General features: G+C 41.0%; 1 protein-coding gene across 1 annotated transcript in view; it reads right to left on the bottom strand.

Moving 5' to 3' along the window:
* dnah1 (dynein, axonemal, heavy chain 1) overlaps window positions 1-17,158 on the bottom strand; it is a 29,697-nt gene that overhangs the window by 5,177 nt on the left and 7,362 nt on the right. The window contains exons 14-67 of the mRNA XM_080890955.1: window positions 16,899-17,121; window positions 16,606-16,725; window positions 16,433-16,515; window positions 16,200-16,341; window positions 15,646-15,801; window positions 15,351-15,549; window positions 14,982-15,235; window positions 14,526-14,738; window positions 14,274-14,438; window positions 14,054-14,175; window positions 13,719-13,824; window positions 13,445-13,624; window positions 13,227-13,367; window positions 12,942-13,105; window positions 12,721-12,834; window positions 12,461-12,649; window positions 12,264-12,369; window positions 12,002-12,115; window positions 11,762-11,911; window positions 11,231-11,317; window positions 10,937-11,123; window positions 10,771-10,862; window positions 10,541-10,695; window positions 10,281-10,458; window positions 9,997-10,191; window positions 9,779-9,898; window positions 9,541-9,699; window positions 9,318-9,416; window positions 9,092-9,232; window positions 8,821-8,981; window positions 8,562-8,719; window positions 8,166-8,339; window positions 7,590-7,768; window positions 7,054-7,284; window positions 6,676-6,872; window positions 6,362-6,497; window positions 5,997-6,205; window positions 5,747-5,918; window positions 4,926-5,117; window positions 4,712-4,822; window positions 4,376-4,561; window positions 4,074-4,265; window positions 3,783-3,950; window positions 3,487-3,678; window positions 3,129-3,260; window positions 2,813-2,938; window positions 2,583-2,702; window positions 1,817-1,966; window positions 1,558-1,718; window positions 1,145-1,370; window positions 809-1,004; window positions 546-697; window positions 264-460; window positions 5-149 (exon numbers count right to left, since the gene is read on the bottom strand). Coding sequence (XP_080747081.1) covers window positions 5-149; window positions 264-460; window positions 546-697; window positions 809-1,004; window positions 1,145-1,370; window positions 1,558-1,718; window positions 1,817-1,966; window positions 2,583-2,702; window positions 2,813-2,938; window positions 3,129-3,260; window positions 3,487-3,678; window positions 3,783-3,950; window positions 4,074-4,265; window positions 4,376-4,561; window positions 4,712-4,822; window positions 4,926-5,117; window positions 5,747-5,918; window positions 5,997-6,205; window positions 6,362-6,497; window positions 6,676-6,872; window positions 7,054-7,284; window positions 7,590-7,768; window positions 8,166-8,339; window positions 8,562-8,719; window positions 8,821-8,981; window positions 9,092-9,232; window positions 9,318-9,416; window positions 9,541-9,699; window positions 9,779-9,898; window positions 9,997-10,191; window positions 10,281-10,458; window positions 10,541-10,695; window positions 10,771-10,862; window positions 10,937-11,123; window positions 11,231-11,317; window positions 11,762-11,911; window positions 12,002-12,115; window positions 12,264-12,369; window positions 12,461-12,649; window positions 12,721-12,834; window positions 12,942-13,105; window positions 13,227-13,367; window positions 13,445-13,624; window positions 13,719-13,824; window positions 14,054-14,175; window positions 14,274-14,438; window positions 14,526-14,738; window positions 14,982-15,235; window positions 15,351-15,549; window positions 15,646-15,801; window positions 16,200-16,341; window positions 16,433-16,515; window positions 16,606-16,725; window positions 16,899-17,121 — 8,617 coding nt within the window. The remainder of the gene's footprint in view (window positions 1-4; window positions 150-263; window positions 461-545; window positions 698-808; window positions 1,005-1,144; window positions 1,371-1,557; window positions 1,719-1,816; window positions 1,967-2,582; window positions 2,703-2,812; window positions 2,939-3,128; window positions 3,261-3,486; window positions 3,679-3,782; window positions 3,951-4,073; window positions 4,266-4,375; window positions 4,562-4,711; window positions 4,823-4,925; window positions 5,118-5,746; window positions 5,919-5,996; window positions 6,206-6,361; window positions 6,498-6,675; window positions 6,873-7,053; window positions 7,285-7,589; window positions 7,769-8,165; window positions 8,340-8,561; window positions 8,720-8,820; window positions 8,982-9,091; window positions 9,233-9,317; window positions 9,417-9,540; window positions 9,700-9,778; window positions 9,899-9,996; window positions 10,192-10,280; window positions 10,459-10,540; window positions 10,696-10,770; window positions 10,863-10,936; window positions 11,124-11,230; window positions 11,318-11,761; window positions 11,912-12,001; window positions 12,116-12,263; window positions 12,370-12,460; window positions 12,650-12,720; window positions 12,835-12,941; window positions 13,106-13,226; window positions 13,368-13,444; window positions 13,625-13,718; window positions 13,825-14,053; window positions 14,176-14,273; window positions 14,439-14,525; window positions 14,739-14,981; window positions 15,236-15,350; window positions 15,550-15,645; window positions 15,802-16,199; window positions 16,342-16,432; window positions 16,516-16,605; window positions 16,726-16,898; window positions 17,122-17,158) is intronic.

The following is a 17,158-nucleotide window of genomic DNA, read 5'->3' on the forward strand; positions in this document are numbered from 1 at the left end:
TTACCTGAGGCTCTATGAAGCGCTGTCCTAACTCAGCAGCAACAAAGTCCTGCAGGCCTTGAATGAGGCAGTCAGCCCTCAGACAGCGCAGGACCAACAGCTTCTGGAAAGAGTCCAGGATGACATCCCACGCTCCTGGGAGGGGCTCCCTTTAGGCAAATATACAGACATAAGCACAGCTTGTTAGACACTCACAGCTTCTGCAACGTACAAATGAAGGTGCAAAGTGTGAATGTGTTAGCACGGTGTTTGGCTTTACATGCCTGTGAGGCTGGCTACTGTCAAAAATTTTCTTGAAGCCCTCCAGATGTTCAGGGAAGCTTTGCGCCAGGTTAGAAAAATTTTTCAGAGTGCTGAGGCCTAAAATGTCCTGCCAGGCACGTTCTGACAGCCAGCTTACTGCTGGGTTGGCCAGCTGTTGGACAGGCATTGCTCCAGACAACAGGTAGCGCCATTCGACCTGTCAAAAGGAGCCGATGCAGCTTCATCACGTGTATTTAGGCTGCTTAAAGAAGATGACAGATCCCCTTCTTGCCGTTACTCACCATGTCAATCTTTTTGTCGTTCATCATGATGCGAGCGCACAGGAGAAAGGCAAACATCAGTTTGTGTTTCTCAAACAAGCTGCGACATATATTACCATAGAGGCTGAAGGTGAAATATTCATTGATGTTCCAGATTCTCTCCTCCACTGTGTCTGTGTGAAACATGTCAAGAAAAAAGGTGCTACCATAACATTGTTCACATCTGGTTCTTGTGATTTTGTTATCTTCACACATGTAGTTCAGTGTATAATCTTGCTGACTACCTGCACTTCTAGAGTTGGCAATACCAGACAAAAAGATTCCCAGGAACCACTCCAGAGAGTACTGGTACATTGGGTCAACATTGGACAGATCTGACACGCAGAAGAAGAGGATCTGTGCACGCACAGCCACAGGGACATACTCCAGACGGGCAGCATCAATGTTCTGCTCTGTCTTTTCTGCTGCCTTCACTTTAGCCTGCCAGAAACCCCAACATCGAAAACAGAGCAAATGTGGCTTAAAAGTTTAATGATGCATCACCAACATTTTATGAAGAAAATTATTTAAACACTTCCCCGATATACAATATTGGACACAAAACTTTTCCACTGCCTGACCTTGATCTCTCCAGCTTTGATCTTCGAAGCCTCCAACACTCGGATGAGCTCCTCATTGTCCACAGGATTGCCTTCTGTGGAGCTGAGTCGGAACAGTATCTCATCCTCAATTTCTTTCAGTTCCTGCTTCATCTTGGCATTGCTGGTGATTAGCTGGTTCTTTGCAACCTCCAAGTCTTGCTGCTCTTTAGCCACCACCATCCCCAACAACTGGTCTTGTAGACCACTGAATATAAATAGAATGCACAGTCCCACAAATTCAGACCGTATGAGTAAGTATCACTAACAGAAACAGGTTTGCAGGATTCAGGACAATGTCCAAGCAATTACATTTTAACATCCTGCCAATCTTTTCAGTTATGGACTAAATAAATTATAATCACAGCAGATACTAAAATTAAAATGTGTGTTACCTGGGTGACAGGGTGAAGTTTATGAGTGTGACTTTGGCAGAAAACTCTGGAGAGTAGTGTGGGTTGGGCAGCTTGGTTGTGAGGTACATCTTGAAAGACTCGTGGTAGTCGATGAGTGAATCGCCCAGTTTCAGTAAAGTATGGCCTTGCTGCTTAAAAGTCTTAATAGGTGTGAGATAAACATAGTGGTGTGTTAGAAAGGTGAATAACACTGAAATAAAAAGAACCATTTGTTTGCAGCAGGTGTGTGAGTAATTACCTGTTGTAACAGGACAGGTTCTAGAGCAGGATCTAGTTCTTCCCCCACATTCTCTAAGAGGCAGGGTTTACCGAAGCGGATTGCATTCTCAAGCCTGCGCAGGAAGTCCCGGTCACTGAGTTTCACAACCTCCAACCCACTGTCCTTTTCCTGGGTGACCACAGGAAACATTTATGAGTAAGCAGTAAATCAAAAATCTATTTAAGCATGTATGTGTTAATAATATGTCCAGAGTTTGTTACACATCACTGCAGGTACCTGTGATGTTGTTGTTAACATATTAATTATGTGCACTAGAAACTTTATGATACTGACACTTGATGATATAATTACATATCACATTAAAAAAATAAATTAAAGGAACACTTTTTAATCAGACTATAGCATCAAGATAGTTAAACTTATGGGATATTGATGTGGTCAGTTAAGTAGCGGTTGGGGTCAGTTTCAGTTTCAGCTGCTTTGGTGTTAATGACACTAACAACAGGTACACTGGAGGGTCAATGAGGCAAAAACAACAATAATTTTACAGGTAGAGGCCACTGACATCTTCCCCTTCTCATCTTTTCAGCCTTCTGTAGGTCAATCATTTTCATTTCCATCAAACAATGTGGCATCCTGTAATTCCTAACACAATCCCAAGCAAATATCTGTATAGTTAAATGTATGTTAAAGTGTTCCTTTATCTTTTTTGGGCAGTGTATATCCAAATACTGCTCTTTTTCTTCTCTCAAGTTTTGACATAATCAGCACAGTTTGACCTCACCATGTTTTTAATCCATGTGTTTGCTTGTCCCTGAGGATCAATGAAGAGGGCCCAGCGCAGAGAGTACTGAGAAATCACACCATTTTCCACAGAAAGGTTGTCCTTGGGCAAACCTGCTATCTACAGGCACATAGAAATAAAAAATAACATTAACACAATAAAAAGTCAAATTAACCCAGAAAGGGTGAAAAAACAAAATAAGGCACTCCTATGAATAAATTGCCTCCAACCTGCCAGGTGCGGATGTTCACTGGATCTCCCAGAGTGCTGACCAGGTTGGGTACATCAGTGTGTGGAACACCCAGCTCTTTGAAACCTTTCAGCAATTCTTTAGCCATGGCTGCTCGGTACTCTCCCTGCCCCCCCCCCCCCCCCCCCCCAAAAAAAACAAACAAACAAAAAAACAAAAATAATCAACACACAAATTATGCTTCACTGATAACTGCATATACAGTATATTGTATTCTGGGAGAGGACCAGATGGAGACATGCTAAAATGAGGAATATAGACAGATACAGTGCAACATTTTATTATGATAAACTTACAGTGAAGGGTCCCAAGTATGCAATATATCCTGCAGACAGAAGCATGTCACCGGCTACGTTACTGATCATGTAATCCAAATGTTGTACTGTCTCCTTCCAACGCACTTTTTCATCTGCCAATCCACCAATAAGCTGGGAAATATAAAAACAGACTAACATTTAAGGACACATAGTAACTGGTATCGTAAACCTTTCTGCTTTCTGTTGTTTTATTTTTTCATATTTATGTATATGTTCCAAACAGTTTTAGTATATAGACTGAAACAATTGCATTACTATATAAGTTAATGTGTTGTTTCTAACTGCTTGATTTGGCCATGTGGGTTGTAACTGTAATTTTTACTCCCAGTTGTTTGACCTTGTCTGCTCGGACGAGGCGAGCCTCACATAGTTGATACTTATTGTCCAGCTCGTCCTTCTTAGCTAGGCAGTCCTGGTACTTGGCCTGCAAAGTGGCAATCCCAGCTTCAACTCCTGCCAGTTTCTCTTTGGCTTTATCCAGATTTCGCTGGGTTTCTGCTAAGTCCTCTTGGGCTGCCTGGAGAGCTATCTGCACGCAAATTTACACATTTACTGTTTTGATGACTCTGTTATCTGAAAGACATATTACTATATCAATTGTATGTCACACATAAATAATTAACACAGTTTTACCCTTTTAGGTTCCACAGCCTTCGCCACAAAGTTATATGCATGCATGGCTCGCACCCACTGGCAAATGGAAGTGCAAGCTTTGGAAATCTTGGCAATGGAAGCTGGCTGAAATTCCTCATTATCTATATATGGCTGGATTAAGCTGATCACATTCTCTGGGATGTTATCCTGCAGTATAGGAGGCAGAAAAAGCTGCTTTTAATACACTGCAAACATCAAACACTGAAACTTGAAGCATAAACTCAAATCTGAGAAAGTCAACAATAACGTTCTCGTCAATACATACTACACCTTATCATATTTGAAGAGACTTTCCAGAAACTTTCCAGGGTCCTGGAGCAGACCCTTCCCAGGCTCCCAGTAGTCATCAACCTTGGTGCCAGGTTTCTCCCCGGGTACCTTTTTGGGTTTGATGCCTTTCATAATGCACACTGCTTCAATAACCAGCTTTACACCTTGAGGAGGTCGCTGCATGGCTCGCACCTATATAAACCCCCCAAACAAAAAACAACTAAAAAGTTACTGATACTGTACATCTGCACATATCTGATATGTGAGAAATATCTTAGCCAGTCATTATCAAAATCCCTGACCTCAGTGACATCATTCTTGTTGAGTGACTTGAGGCTGGCCAGGGCGGCATCCAAGGCTGGCAGAGCTTCGTCTAAGTCTCTCTGAGCATCTGCTGCAATGGCTCCTGCAACACGGGCCTTCTCTGAAGCTTTTGCCTCCTCTTCTTGCACTGACCTACGGGTCTCCTCTGCAACCACTGTGTCTTTCTAGTAATGTAGAGTAAGAATTACACTCAACATACACATACAAAGCATACACACCTCATACAATGCTGAACAAAAGAAACTGGTCCCAGATTTGGTTGCTCTAACTCTGACTGTATTGTGGTCAAGAAAACTACATTAATGTTTTCTTACTTTAATGGTCTCCATGGTAACTTTAGTGTCCTTAGCAGCCTCCTCCAAAAGAGGTCTCATGGTCTCCAGCTCCTCTTGCATTTTACTCACACCTTCAGCAGTGCTAAGAAGCTACAGGACCATCATATAACAGACATTCAACTAAGACTTCTCATTAAATGCATGAATTTAAACCGTGAACCATGAATTTTCTTGTTATTATACAATGCCTTGCCTTCTCCAGACCAGTATTCATGCGTTGTCGAGAACCAGACAGCTCTTGTTTTTTGCGTCTAATGAGATCTGAGAAGATTTTGAACAGTTCCAGGTAGCTTTTAGGTGTGACATAATTGTGTCGAGAGAGTTCAGCCATGTACTGTTCACTCTTCCTGGCCACCATCTGGTGAATCCTCACACACATTGTTGTCTACAAAAAAAAAAATCAGTTAGGAAAAAAAAAATATAGTCACTAGTGTAGCTATTTGTGTCACCTTACAAAATCAAAGGATAAAACTGTGTTGTAGAGACCTGGAAGCTGCTTTTTGTGTATATTAATGCATCAGAAACGTTTACATTTGCTCTAAATCCAAACAGCAGAAGCAGAAATGCAGATTCTTGGCACAGCAAAACACAAACCCGTAACAGTTTAAGAGTCATTTTTCAGATTACTGTACATTTTCCCTAAAATTTCCAAATGATTCATTTTTATCTCTTAGGTCTGAACAATTTTGTGCATAGTTGCAAATAATGAAGGATTTTAGAACAGAGCAGGATGGGTTTTTTTTTTTAACTTATTTGGCCCTTAATGTGAAAAAAGAAAGCATAAAGACAGATGCTGACTATATAGGGAATAAAAATGATCAATTAACCCATGAAAAAGGAAAGTATACAATGCTAACTCTCAAACTTAACACCGGTGGCAAATTGGCTTCATCTTTAAATGTGTGAAAGCTATCACCATGGTTGCTACAATGTCTTATTTTTATTACATATACTTTGAACATAGTGCTTTCTGGCTTTGTCTACATGCATAGACACAAAATCCAGGATTCTCACCAGTCCCCTCATGGCAGTTGGGTTTGCTTCCACTTGAGGTATCTCACTAAGAAATGATGTGGCCACAGCCAGGAGAGCCTCCTCTGGCCAAGTGCTGAACCAGTCTATGGTACAACACGTCACCAGTGAAGGAAACTGCCTCATTCGTGCACGAAACACCTCACCGATGGGACTGTAGTGGAAAAAAAGAAGAATGCAAATATAAGCAGCAGGAAAGGGAGATTACACATTAAAACTCAGCGTTACTAACCTCATGCAGAGAACAGTGTGAATATTGCTGCGAACTCTCCTGATGTAGGCAGCCATAAGATTGGCTTTAGTTGGCTGGTGGCCCAGGTCTAGCACCACTGGCTTCATTCCCATCAGGATACGCTCCTGCTCATCTGATGCATACAGGTTGGGCACATCACCGCTATTCAAAATGCTGTTGATATCCTCCAGGAACAACTCACTCTTAATCTGGTGATTGGACATTTAACAGTTAACTTTTAACAGTGAGTTTAAAAATTGACTCAGGTTTTGCGTAGTAAGTAAAAGTACATATCCACACATGTAGTTTCTTCAGCTTATTATACAGTCAAGAATATCAGATGGTAAGAATGTGCGGCAGTATACCTGTGTGTCTACAAAGAGGAAGGTGATCTGCTGGTTCTGGAGGCCTGCCTTGAACATGATGTTTTTAATATCTTCTCTCCACTCAGTGTGGCCATAGTTCTTAGAGAGCTCAATCTGGAAACACTCATATTCTGATCTGAGTATGAACAAATGCTTTGTGAAAGCTGAGCCACAACATGATTGGAGCACATTCTCCATGTTTCTATAACAATTAAACTTTAACGTAAAATAAAAGCAACCAAAGGCTGATAGTTGTATGTTACTGAATCTACATCTCAAATACATCTCAGCTATAAGAATGATAGGAATCTTACATATAAGAGGCCAGCTTAGTGAGTGACTGGCGTCCACTGCCACCCACTCCAAGGAGCAGGGCATTGCCTAGGGGCTGCCGCAAGATCCGCCTGATACGACACACGTGCTCAATGGCATCCATAAAGAGCACCAGTTTCATCTTGGTCATGCTGATGTGATTGTAGTCTTCCATGTACTCCTCCATTACTTTTACCAACTAGACAATTTCATATAAAGAAAAACAAGATTAAAATTAGTTCTGCTGAAAGGACAAAAACACATTCATGAGGCCAACAGAAAAAGATCCATGATTATAAATCAGCTGTTTGAAAAAGTGAAAAGAAAAAAAAAAAATCACCCACCGAAACAATTTTTAAGGCTGGAGTAACAGCGCTCACCTTCTCTTTGTCATCTATGAGTTTATAGCCTTTGTGGTCAGCTCTGGGATCCATGAAATCTCCGTACAAAACAGGATGGCAGGGGACAACCTCTTCAAAGCAGCAGTCAAATTCCTCAATGCAGTCTTTCAGGACCCCTTTGAACCACTCTCTATCCTCATCACACACCAGGCGGTCCTGGAAAATCCGGCAGCTTTCGTGGTACCACAGGTGGAGCAGCTGTACTTTATCCTAAAATAAACAAGCAAAAAAACCCAAACAAAAAAGCTAACTTTGGACTTGGGATTTTAAAATAATCTCAGCAGTTGCCACTGAATTATTAATGCTCTGCTCATATCTGTAAGTCCTGTCGTCTGAGTTTTGCAGGTCGATCTTAAAGTGCTATAATGTAATGACATTACTTATTTCATTGGTTACAGTAAAGAATAAAGTCATGTGACATTAGGAAACGAAAGGATAGACCTACAATGTATTCAACATTATAAATATGACTATTTAATCATAACTACCAACATAACTAATCATGTCAGACTCACCTCTATCATTCTAGCTTCAGCCATGAGGATGCCCTGAAAGACTTTGGATAGATCTCTGAGATTGAAAGTGTAATGGGATTTGGCTGGAGTTGGGAGCAACTGGGAGGTAATGGTAGAGTAGACTCGGATAGTGGCATCTACAAGAGACTCATTCAGTGGCTGGATTGTTGGTACGGGTGCTGATAGGAAAAAAAGAGAGAGATAGAGAGACACACAGAGAAATAAAGAAATGCATTAGATTGGAAGACTTTCACAAAGCACTGGTCCAAGTTTGTTTTTTCCAAAATCCTCCATTTAACAATTGAGCTGTTTTACCTGACCATAATTCAAAAACACTTTAGTTCTTTTTGTATTAAAGAAACACGTATAAAACTGACTGAGTATTAGGAACATTTCCATTTTCTCTATCCCTAAACTCACTGCCTGGTTCCTTTTTATTCATATTTCCATGTGAAAGAGAACAAATAATGAGCCAGAATGGTTTTTAGGCTAATATCTATCCTGCATTCACTAACATAACGTTAACATGTGGTCTTAAATTCAAACCCAGTGGTAGGACTCGGTAGTTCTGCTTACCCATCCAACTTCCTAGAATGGTAGAAAAAATGTTTTTCTTGCTGGCATCATCCAGTTCAGTAAACGACAAGAAGTTGAAGTGGCGTGTGAGGCGCTGAGTTATCGGGTTTCGCCCTCCACCTGGGGGTCCCATGGCACAGGCAAAATTGATATCCACTAGTTGCCTGAAAGTCCCTGTGTACCAACAAAAAGAGAACGCTTCATTTCTGATCCAAAATATTGAAATAAAACACAAATTTTAGTGTTGGAACATGAACGATCAATGTTGTAAGAATGTCCTCAGATGGTACAACTAGGCAATTAATACAAAATGAAGCTAAAAGGTTCAAATGTTTACACAGAAATATTCCTGGGAACAGTAAAAGTGAGAACATGAAATAGGCTGAAAGCTCTCACCTATCTGAGTCCTGTCGTACCAGCCTCCGTGGTCCATCCACTGCCTCAGCAGTTCAATGGGAGGCTGAGCCCCATAGGTCTCCAACATGGGCATGTTTAGGTCATCGATGAAAAATACAAAGTACTTCCCTATTGGAGGTCCAAACACACCTTTCCACCTGACACACAAGCACATGCACCAATCAAAGGGCGAGGCTCAGCGATATTGTTGCCTTGCTGAAAATATCTAGTTGGTTTAATTTGGAACACATCTCGGTACCTTTTGTCTACTTTGCTGTCAATGAAATCTTGAGTCTGATTGGCTGAAGTGCGGGCAGAGAACATGAGGAAGTGTGTGATATACTCAGCAGACATGCTATTTAGCAACTTATTTGACATGGTCAGGGTCTTTCCTGTGCCAGTTGGCCCAATACAGAGCACCTGGAAACACACACACATTAAACAGATTAAACTGTTTTAATCTTTTCAACATTTTCAACTTTCCATTGAAAACCTTAAAAATTACTTTAATCACAGGAAGCTGCACTCACAGGTTTCTTGTTGGTTAAAAGCATATCCAACAGGAAAGACATTCTCACTGTGTCTGCAGTTGGAACAATAATGTCTGAAAAATTTGTTTCTGGGGTGATTACTACACTCTCTGCATACTTCATCCAGCTGACCCACTGGACCTATAGTACAGAAAAAAGGCTGACTCAGCAAAAAATGAAGCGATAGTTTCATCTAACATCTATGCAAAAATTTCTGTTCGTTTACTTTTCCTCCCTCATCTTCATCGTCACCATCCTGATTCCTTATTCCATCATCAAGTCTGTAGTCATACACCGAGCCTTCTTCTGGAAAACACAAGTTGATCTGAAGGAGAAATACATTTACAATGTTGAAATAAACTGCTGTCAAAAATTATCCAGTGAACATATATTATACTTAATATATATTCAATGTGTCTGGGATGCCAAAGCAAAGATGATAAGCTGACCCTCTCTTCTCCCATTTTGCTTCTGAGCCACGCACTGAAGCGCTGGCAACTAGCTGCATCTCCTGTGGCTCCTACACTCCACACCAGACAGAAAAAGAACCAGGGCTCAATCAGCTCCTTTAGATGGTCCAATTTCGCTTGAGGTGGTGGCCTCTCACCCTAAACAATGATGAAAGACTTGTGAGGGAAGGATGAGTATTATAAGAGACATTCTGACACAGCCAAGATTGACACAAACCTCTTTAATATTGAAGGGAGTGAAGAAGCAATCCATCATTTTAAGCAGACTACAGGTAAGGTTGCTGTCCAGAGATGCGATGACCTCCTTTACTGAAGTGCGGACAAATGTAATGGAGTCCTGAATAAAATACAGAGAATTAAACTGTTTTTATAAACACTGTAACAGCCAGAAGCTTTAATATTATACTGTCTCAGTTATGTTGACTACTCTTTTACCTGCAGAAACCTGTCAAACAGAGAGCTGAGCATCTCTTTGTATGGTTTCAGGGCTTTAGGAATCTGCCTCAGCCAGCACTCTGTGAAAGGGGTGAGTCCCAGAATACTTGGCTCCAAGTAAACCATACCACAGCGAGACACTGTAGCCGGAGATGCAACTGCCAGGTCCTGCACCTCAAACATCATGGTCATTACCTACTCGAGAAAGATGCAAAACAAAATTGGTGAAGAGATAACAGACTGACTGAAAACCCAAGGTTGGGAAAACGAAACCTTCATCTTACGTCGGTGAGCTTAATGATTTCGCCAGAGCTGAGACAAAGCTTTTTGTTGTCATCCAGGACAGTGTTCAAGTTCTCAATCCACACAGCATCCACTGGCCCGTCAAACATGTACCACTTTTTCTTCTGGTCCATAGATGCTACGCCTTGGCGAATAAGACACGAGAGGATACCGTCTGTCCTACACGGGTGGAAAAAAAGCCAAAATGTTGGTGCCTTTTTTTAAACTCCTCTATAAATCGTGTCAGAAGGGGCATTCTTACCACTCATGTGTGAGCAGGTCATACTCTCCATAAAGTTGTCCCATGGTAATTGACTTTGGGTTGAGGACATATGTTTGAACAGCCTCGTAAACACCACCGCTCACAGAGGGCTGGCCCTCCAGAGCTGTTATTGCTGCACCTAGAATCTCATAACACTAAAATGCACAGTGTTTATTAAGATAAAGTAACACAAAAACATTAAACACAAGAACAACATGAAAATGACTCACTTTGGTTTTCCCTGATCCAGAAGGTCCCACCAACATCAGGCCATGTCTCACCACAGTGGTTTCATACAGCTGAATACACTTATTAATATACCCTGGAATGCCCACCAGTTCTGTTATTAACTCATTCAAAAATAAAGACAAAAGAAACACTTTTAGAAACACTGACCATCGACATCTTTGAGGTTCTTCGCAGTGCAGACATTACGAATGGACTCTTCCAGTGTGCCATAATTGATCGGCTCCTGTTTTATCTTGGGAAAAAGATCAGACACGATGCCATTGAAGAGCTTCAGGTCGTCCTGTAAAAACTTTGGTACATTGACATCTTGAATGGCCCGAAGACAAATCAGCTCCTACAGGACAGATTGAAAAATAATATCATTTTTAAATTTGTAATCAAAAGATTTTTCACAGCTCACAAATCTACTTCTAGATACACACAAGAGAAAAATAATGGCACCTCGTTCATGTTCGGATTTTCCCTTTTTAGGTTTCCAGCAGCTGAGATCACAGTCTTAACAGCTCTCATACCAAAATCATAATGATCCTTCACAGGACAAAACACAAAGGTCATCACAGAGTTCAACTCTTTGTAACATTATGACTGTACATACAGTTTAATGTCCTATTTGCCAATTTTACAAAGTCAAAAACTAATAAAAACAAAAATGAATTTCTGTTCAAACTGACCAGATTTACTGCAGTTTAGTTAGCTGTTCTCATCATTTAGTAAACAACAAACACAACATGAACATCAATATTAAAGCAAAACTACACAAACCACAAAAAAATTACCAGAAAAAAGCAGAAAATTTGAAGACTCTCTACCAATGAGTGATAAAAATGCTCACTGGTAGAGAGTAGTGTATCACTCCCAACTGTGGCAGATTGTGTATAAAATACAATCGTTTCAGTTTTCTGCTGTAAATGACACTGGTGGTGCCATTTATAGCATCTATGAGGAGGTATGAAGACTCCTCTGAGTTCATACCTGAGAGCTCAGCTGTTCAGAGGAGAGTTTGAAAGTTGTTGTGATCTTGTTGGAGAGAACTTTGGCATCACTGAAGCCAAATGAGTATAGGGAGATCTCAGCTATCATCGCATAGTTAGGGACCATCATGGCCACGGGACGAAACAGGGCCTGTGGAAGATGTGATCTCATTTTTTGAACCTCATCAGCTTATCCTCAGTGTTACAATGACACAATTAAGTTCGAGTTATCATGTCAAACCTTGAGATTGTCAGGCAGTTCTGTGCGGCCAGCATAACCAGGATTCATAGTGATGAATACCGCGCAAGAGGGGACAAGAGGGATCTCTACCCCCTCGAACACAAACCTCTCTGCCTAAAAAAATAACATACATAACATGCATAATTATCTTTTATAAAAAGAATTAGGTAATATATATGTATACATATTTAAGTGATACTTAAATCTGTAGCTGGTAGGTAGGGGGGTGTGAAAGTGTAAAAAAGTGCAATCAGCTTCTCACCCGTTGCTGCTGGGCCTTTTGTATAGTGGTGATCTGCTGCGCCACCACGGACAACACTTCAACATCAATACGATTAAACTCATCAAAGCAGGCCCAGGCACCAGAGCTACAAAGTGTGAGCCAGATAAGGAATCACAAATGTACGGTGCTACATTTTGTAACAGCTGAATCATTGTGTCATACCAACAAGCTGTTACCTGGCCAGTCCTTTGAGAAATTTGCCCATTGCAATAAAGTCCAGCTGATCAGAACAGTTGAAAACTACCGTCTGGATCGCCAGAGCCTTTCCAAGGTCTTTAGTTGTTTCTGTCTTTCCTGTGCCTGCTGGACCTGCGGGTGCCCCTCCAAACTTCAGGTGCAGAGCTCCTGTCAGGGTCAAGTAGCATCTAAAAAAGCCAGATTAGTGTTCAAACTGGTGAATGATATTCAGTTAAAAGCAGGGTAGAGTAACCTTTACCTGTCAGTGAGTGGAGTGATGACCAGCCGCCCAGAGTTACCAAGGTACTCGTAGCCATACAGGAATTCTGCATTCACTGCGCGGATGTACAAATCACCTTTTGCCCAGTAGTATCTACAAACAGCATCGCATAAATGTAACACTCCTTCTGCACCTACAATGTTTCACATTTACCCCATGAAGGAACTGAAGTAAAAACAACAGCAAAATAAGAAGGAAACCTTAGCTGGCTGATCCACTCAAAGTCATTGATGCTTGAGACCTCCTGCTCCACCATTTTGGCTGCTACATCTTTAGCATGGACTTCTATGACAATAAGGGCAGACAGCACAGCTCGCTGCATCTTGGAGAGCTGTCCTCGCACAAGCTGCACCAAGTCCCCCAACTTCACAAAAAAAGGTAGAATGTTAACAAGGTTGTTAGACTCTCGTGTGAACAGTGTTCAGTGCAATGAGAGCCATAAAATGGCAATATTTTTGACTGGCTAGTCTAAATCACATCCACACCTGTGTCTGTAGTTGGGGATAAAGACGAGTGGCTAAGTTTCTCTGCTCCAAAGCGTCTGACACCTCAGCGGTCCAGAAAACCTGACAGCCTGCTATCACCACTTGACCAGGCCATGATAACACCCACTCTACACGTGGTTGCTGAGAAAATAGATCACATAGCATCTTATTGAAATGCCTATTACGTGTGAAAAACAATAAAATTCAGGTTCATGTACCTCATGGTAGTCTTTGAGTGACCGGTCAATGTTATCTCTTAAAGTAGCTTTCATAGACTTCTCCACATCCCTCAGCCAGTCCTCCACATTACCAGTAGGACAAACTGGAAAGAACAGTTTTACCTGTTCCCCTTCTCCAGAGTACATGTGTGTGATCTGCAGGTCTGACTGAAACTGAAGCTAAGAAACGATAGAAATCCAACTTCATTACTTAACTACTTTAGCCATGTTTTGCACATGTTGTCTTAATATGTAATAGTGAGCCAAAGCAAACCTGTGCAATATTCTCGAAGCATTTACGCAGGTGTGGCTGAACTGCAGTGGGATCTTTGGTTTGGGACAGAATCTCCAGGAGCTCATCATCTGACAGGAAGTAAAACCTACAAGCAAATATTTAGGGTGCATCAAACACAGTTACTTTGTTACCTACACTCAAAATCTTTATAACAGGTAACAGGAAAAGGCAGTTTTGAGGGGTTTCCTCACTGTTTGGGACGGCACGTAGAAAAAGTTGATTTACAAAAGCTCTTCACGTAAAATTAAAAAAATAAATAATTAATTTTAAAAAATATATATTTTTAACGCTGATCTATTTTGTCTGTGTCTTACCTGGGGAATAAACTTCGTTTTGTTTCCAAGTACTCACTGAGACCCTTCTGCACCTGTTCCAAAAGTCCGTTACAATTCTTAAGTTGCGTTAGTAGATGAGCATCTGGAAACAGATCGATCACCTAGAAACATTCACAAAAACAATCATATATAGTCCACAACAACTTGTGAACCACCAGTATTCTCTAGTTCCACACAGAACTCTAAGCCTCTCTCTGACCTTTCGATTATTAAAGGCACTTTTCATAATACTCCTCCAATTTTGCTCCATTTGCTGGTATCTTTTTCCTTCTGTAGGCAGCTGCTGATTGATGTCATCAGAACTGAATATGGGTTCTAGGTACAGCCACGAACGCTGGCACATCAGCCACTCCTCCAGTACATCCTGTATACACCAAAAGAGGGCAGCAGCACAACATGAGAAACACAAATCACAAGACTTCCACAGCTGATAGGTGTCTATGTTGTGCACCTGAGTCATTCTGAGCTTGCTTTCCCAGGAGTTGATTCGTGCCTCAAATGTTTTTTTGAAGGGGGACAAGGACATGCTCTGTGTCATGACAATGTGGTCATCGAGCAACTGAGACACTTCATCTGGGCTCGTTAAAATGTAAGTTCCTGTGTTCTTGTAGGGCAAAACATCAATGACTACTGTGGACCACTCTTTTTCCATCTTTTCCAGGGCCTGGGTGAAAAGGTATGGGAGAAAAGAGGAAGCAGCATCAGTTTTAGCTAAAAAAAAAAAAAAAAATCACACACTGACAGTGTACATAGCCAAAATGAGTAGAGTCCCTAGTGCTTTAAAACAGCAGAAGCATCCCTATCTGAACTACATTTTGCAGATGATAAAAAAAAGACACAACATTAAAAAAATTTTTTACAAACACTATATGAAACAGTTTAAACAAGGATTCTTGTTCAGCAGCACCTGTTCAATAGAGTATTCTTTCCCAGCCACCTCGGCCACTTGAGCTATGTCATCCACGTAGTTCTGTAGGCCAAGCTCCAGGCAGTGAGACAGGGTCAAGTTGGCTTTAGGCATGACTTTAATTTGAGTGCGTTCTGAAAGCATCTCCCAGTGGCGGCTCTTCATCCCTGGGTTCCTTAGTCCCTGAATTAGAGGGACGTAAGGACGGAAGTCCTCAATCTTGCTGAGAATTAGATTTGCCACCATTTGGCAGTCTAGAGTTGTGTAAGACACCAAGAAAAGCCCATTAAAAAACAACAATGTCAGTCATATTTTGAAATGGAAGGCACAGCTTTGTGAAGTTTAAATGGTAATACACATATCACCTACCAGGAATGTCGTTGAACTGTTTAATACATTTGTGGATGGTCTTGTAGGCTTCAGTGACAATGTGCTCAACCTGCTCAGGATCAATGGAAGACAGTGGGTCACAGAACCAGCTTTCACTCCAGCGCAGCCAATCAGAGGTGGTGGTCCATAAATCTCTATAAGGCTGGAAGTCTTTTACAAGCTTCTGCACACGGTCATACTGTAATAAACATTAATGCCCATAATAAATAGATACTCTTTAGTTTTTGAATTAATCACACAAAAATCCTTTAACCCGAGCCACTGTTTTACTTACATTTGTGACTGTCATGCCGAACAAGCGTTCCCTGTTGTTGTAAATTTGGGCCATAGTTTGGCACTCCTTAAGTTGCTTGCTTGTCTGCCTGACCTTGTTGGCCATCTCATGGGCATGATCAATGTCTCCATGGCTCGCAAACCTAGCAACAATCATCTAGAAACATACAGTGACTACTTTAGAACCATGCAACATCAGTATAATTAGAAGCTCTGTCATATAGTGGACACATGCGCTGCTCTAAGTGTCTGCTTAATAAAGCAAAAAACAATTCAAATCAGTTTTATCTACGTAGCACCAATTCACAACAAGAGTTGCTCCAGGGCACTTTATTTTGTAAGGTAAAGACCCTACAAAAATACAGACAAAACTCCAGCAAACAGATGACCCCCTTTGATGACGGTCTTGGCGACATTTGGTATAAAAAACTCAGTTTTAACAGGAAGAAACCTCCAGCTAAAAGTCTGTGAAGGTTCTCAGTCATCCAGGTCATCGTAGTCTAAGGAGCTTGGAAAGAAAAGCTAAAAGTAAAAAATATAGTCGATTGAGTTGACCTGTAGATTAGCTAAATGCTCCTCAAAGTTGCTCTGCTCAGTTAGATGGATCTTGCGGAAGCACTCCTCATCCTCCAAGTGCTGGGTGGCTACTGGTTCCATTTGGTTGATTATCTTTTGTGGCCATTCAATGGCTTTCCACCTGCACAGATAAGTCACTATAAATCTCACAAAGTCTCCTACAAGGTATCTAAAACAAATTCCCTTTTAACTAACGCTAATCATACACTTACTTTTTGTTGACATCATTGTTGGGAAGAGAGTGGAAAAATTCTTCTATGAGCTCGTAGTCTGACAAGGTCTTGGCAAGATGTTCCTGTTTGCAGATGAGAAAAAGAAGGATGGATTCATAAAGTAATTCTTAATTTAATATGTACTACAGAAACACCCACTTCACCCATTCGACCTTGTAACTCTTAAGCTGTTCTGGGATTTGTTTCATCCACTGCCTCTTTTCACTCAGTTCCTCGATGCCAAAGGGTTTCTCACGTAGCTTTCTGTTAATAATTTCACATTCTTCACATGCCTACACATAAAAAAATAACCAAAATTTAAGAGAAAAACAAGAAAAATGTCATTTCAAGCTGAATTTAAGGATGTCTTTAAAAATAAATAAAAATAAATAAATGAATAAATAAATAAATAGCAATTAAAGTTATTATTATTCATGTTCTCTTAGAAGAAAATATTTAGCCTTACCTGGTCAACCTGAATACGTAGCTTCAGAGCAAGGTGGTCTAGTAGTGCCGTGGCTAACTCCTTTCTCTTTTCTGAGAGAGACTTGCGTACCCCGTTAACACAAACATGAAATGGACCAATCACTAGGGAGGATGGCAAGGACTGTTCAATTATTCTCTTTTCTTTGAGATGCTGCTGCACCTCTTTTTTCAGTTCTTGGGATGTCATTTCTGCACCACAAGATCTGGTAGCCAAATGATGGGGACATGAGAGAAACAAGA

The sequence above is a fragment of the Rhamphochromis sp. 'chilingali' genome (genome assembly GCF_963969265.1).
Source record: "Rhamphochromis sp. 'chilingali' genome assembly, chromosome: 9".
NCBI lineage: Eukaryota > Metazoa > Chordata > Actinopteri > Cichliformes > Cichlidae > Rhamphochromis > Rhamphochromis sp. 'chilingali'.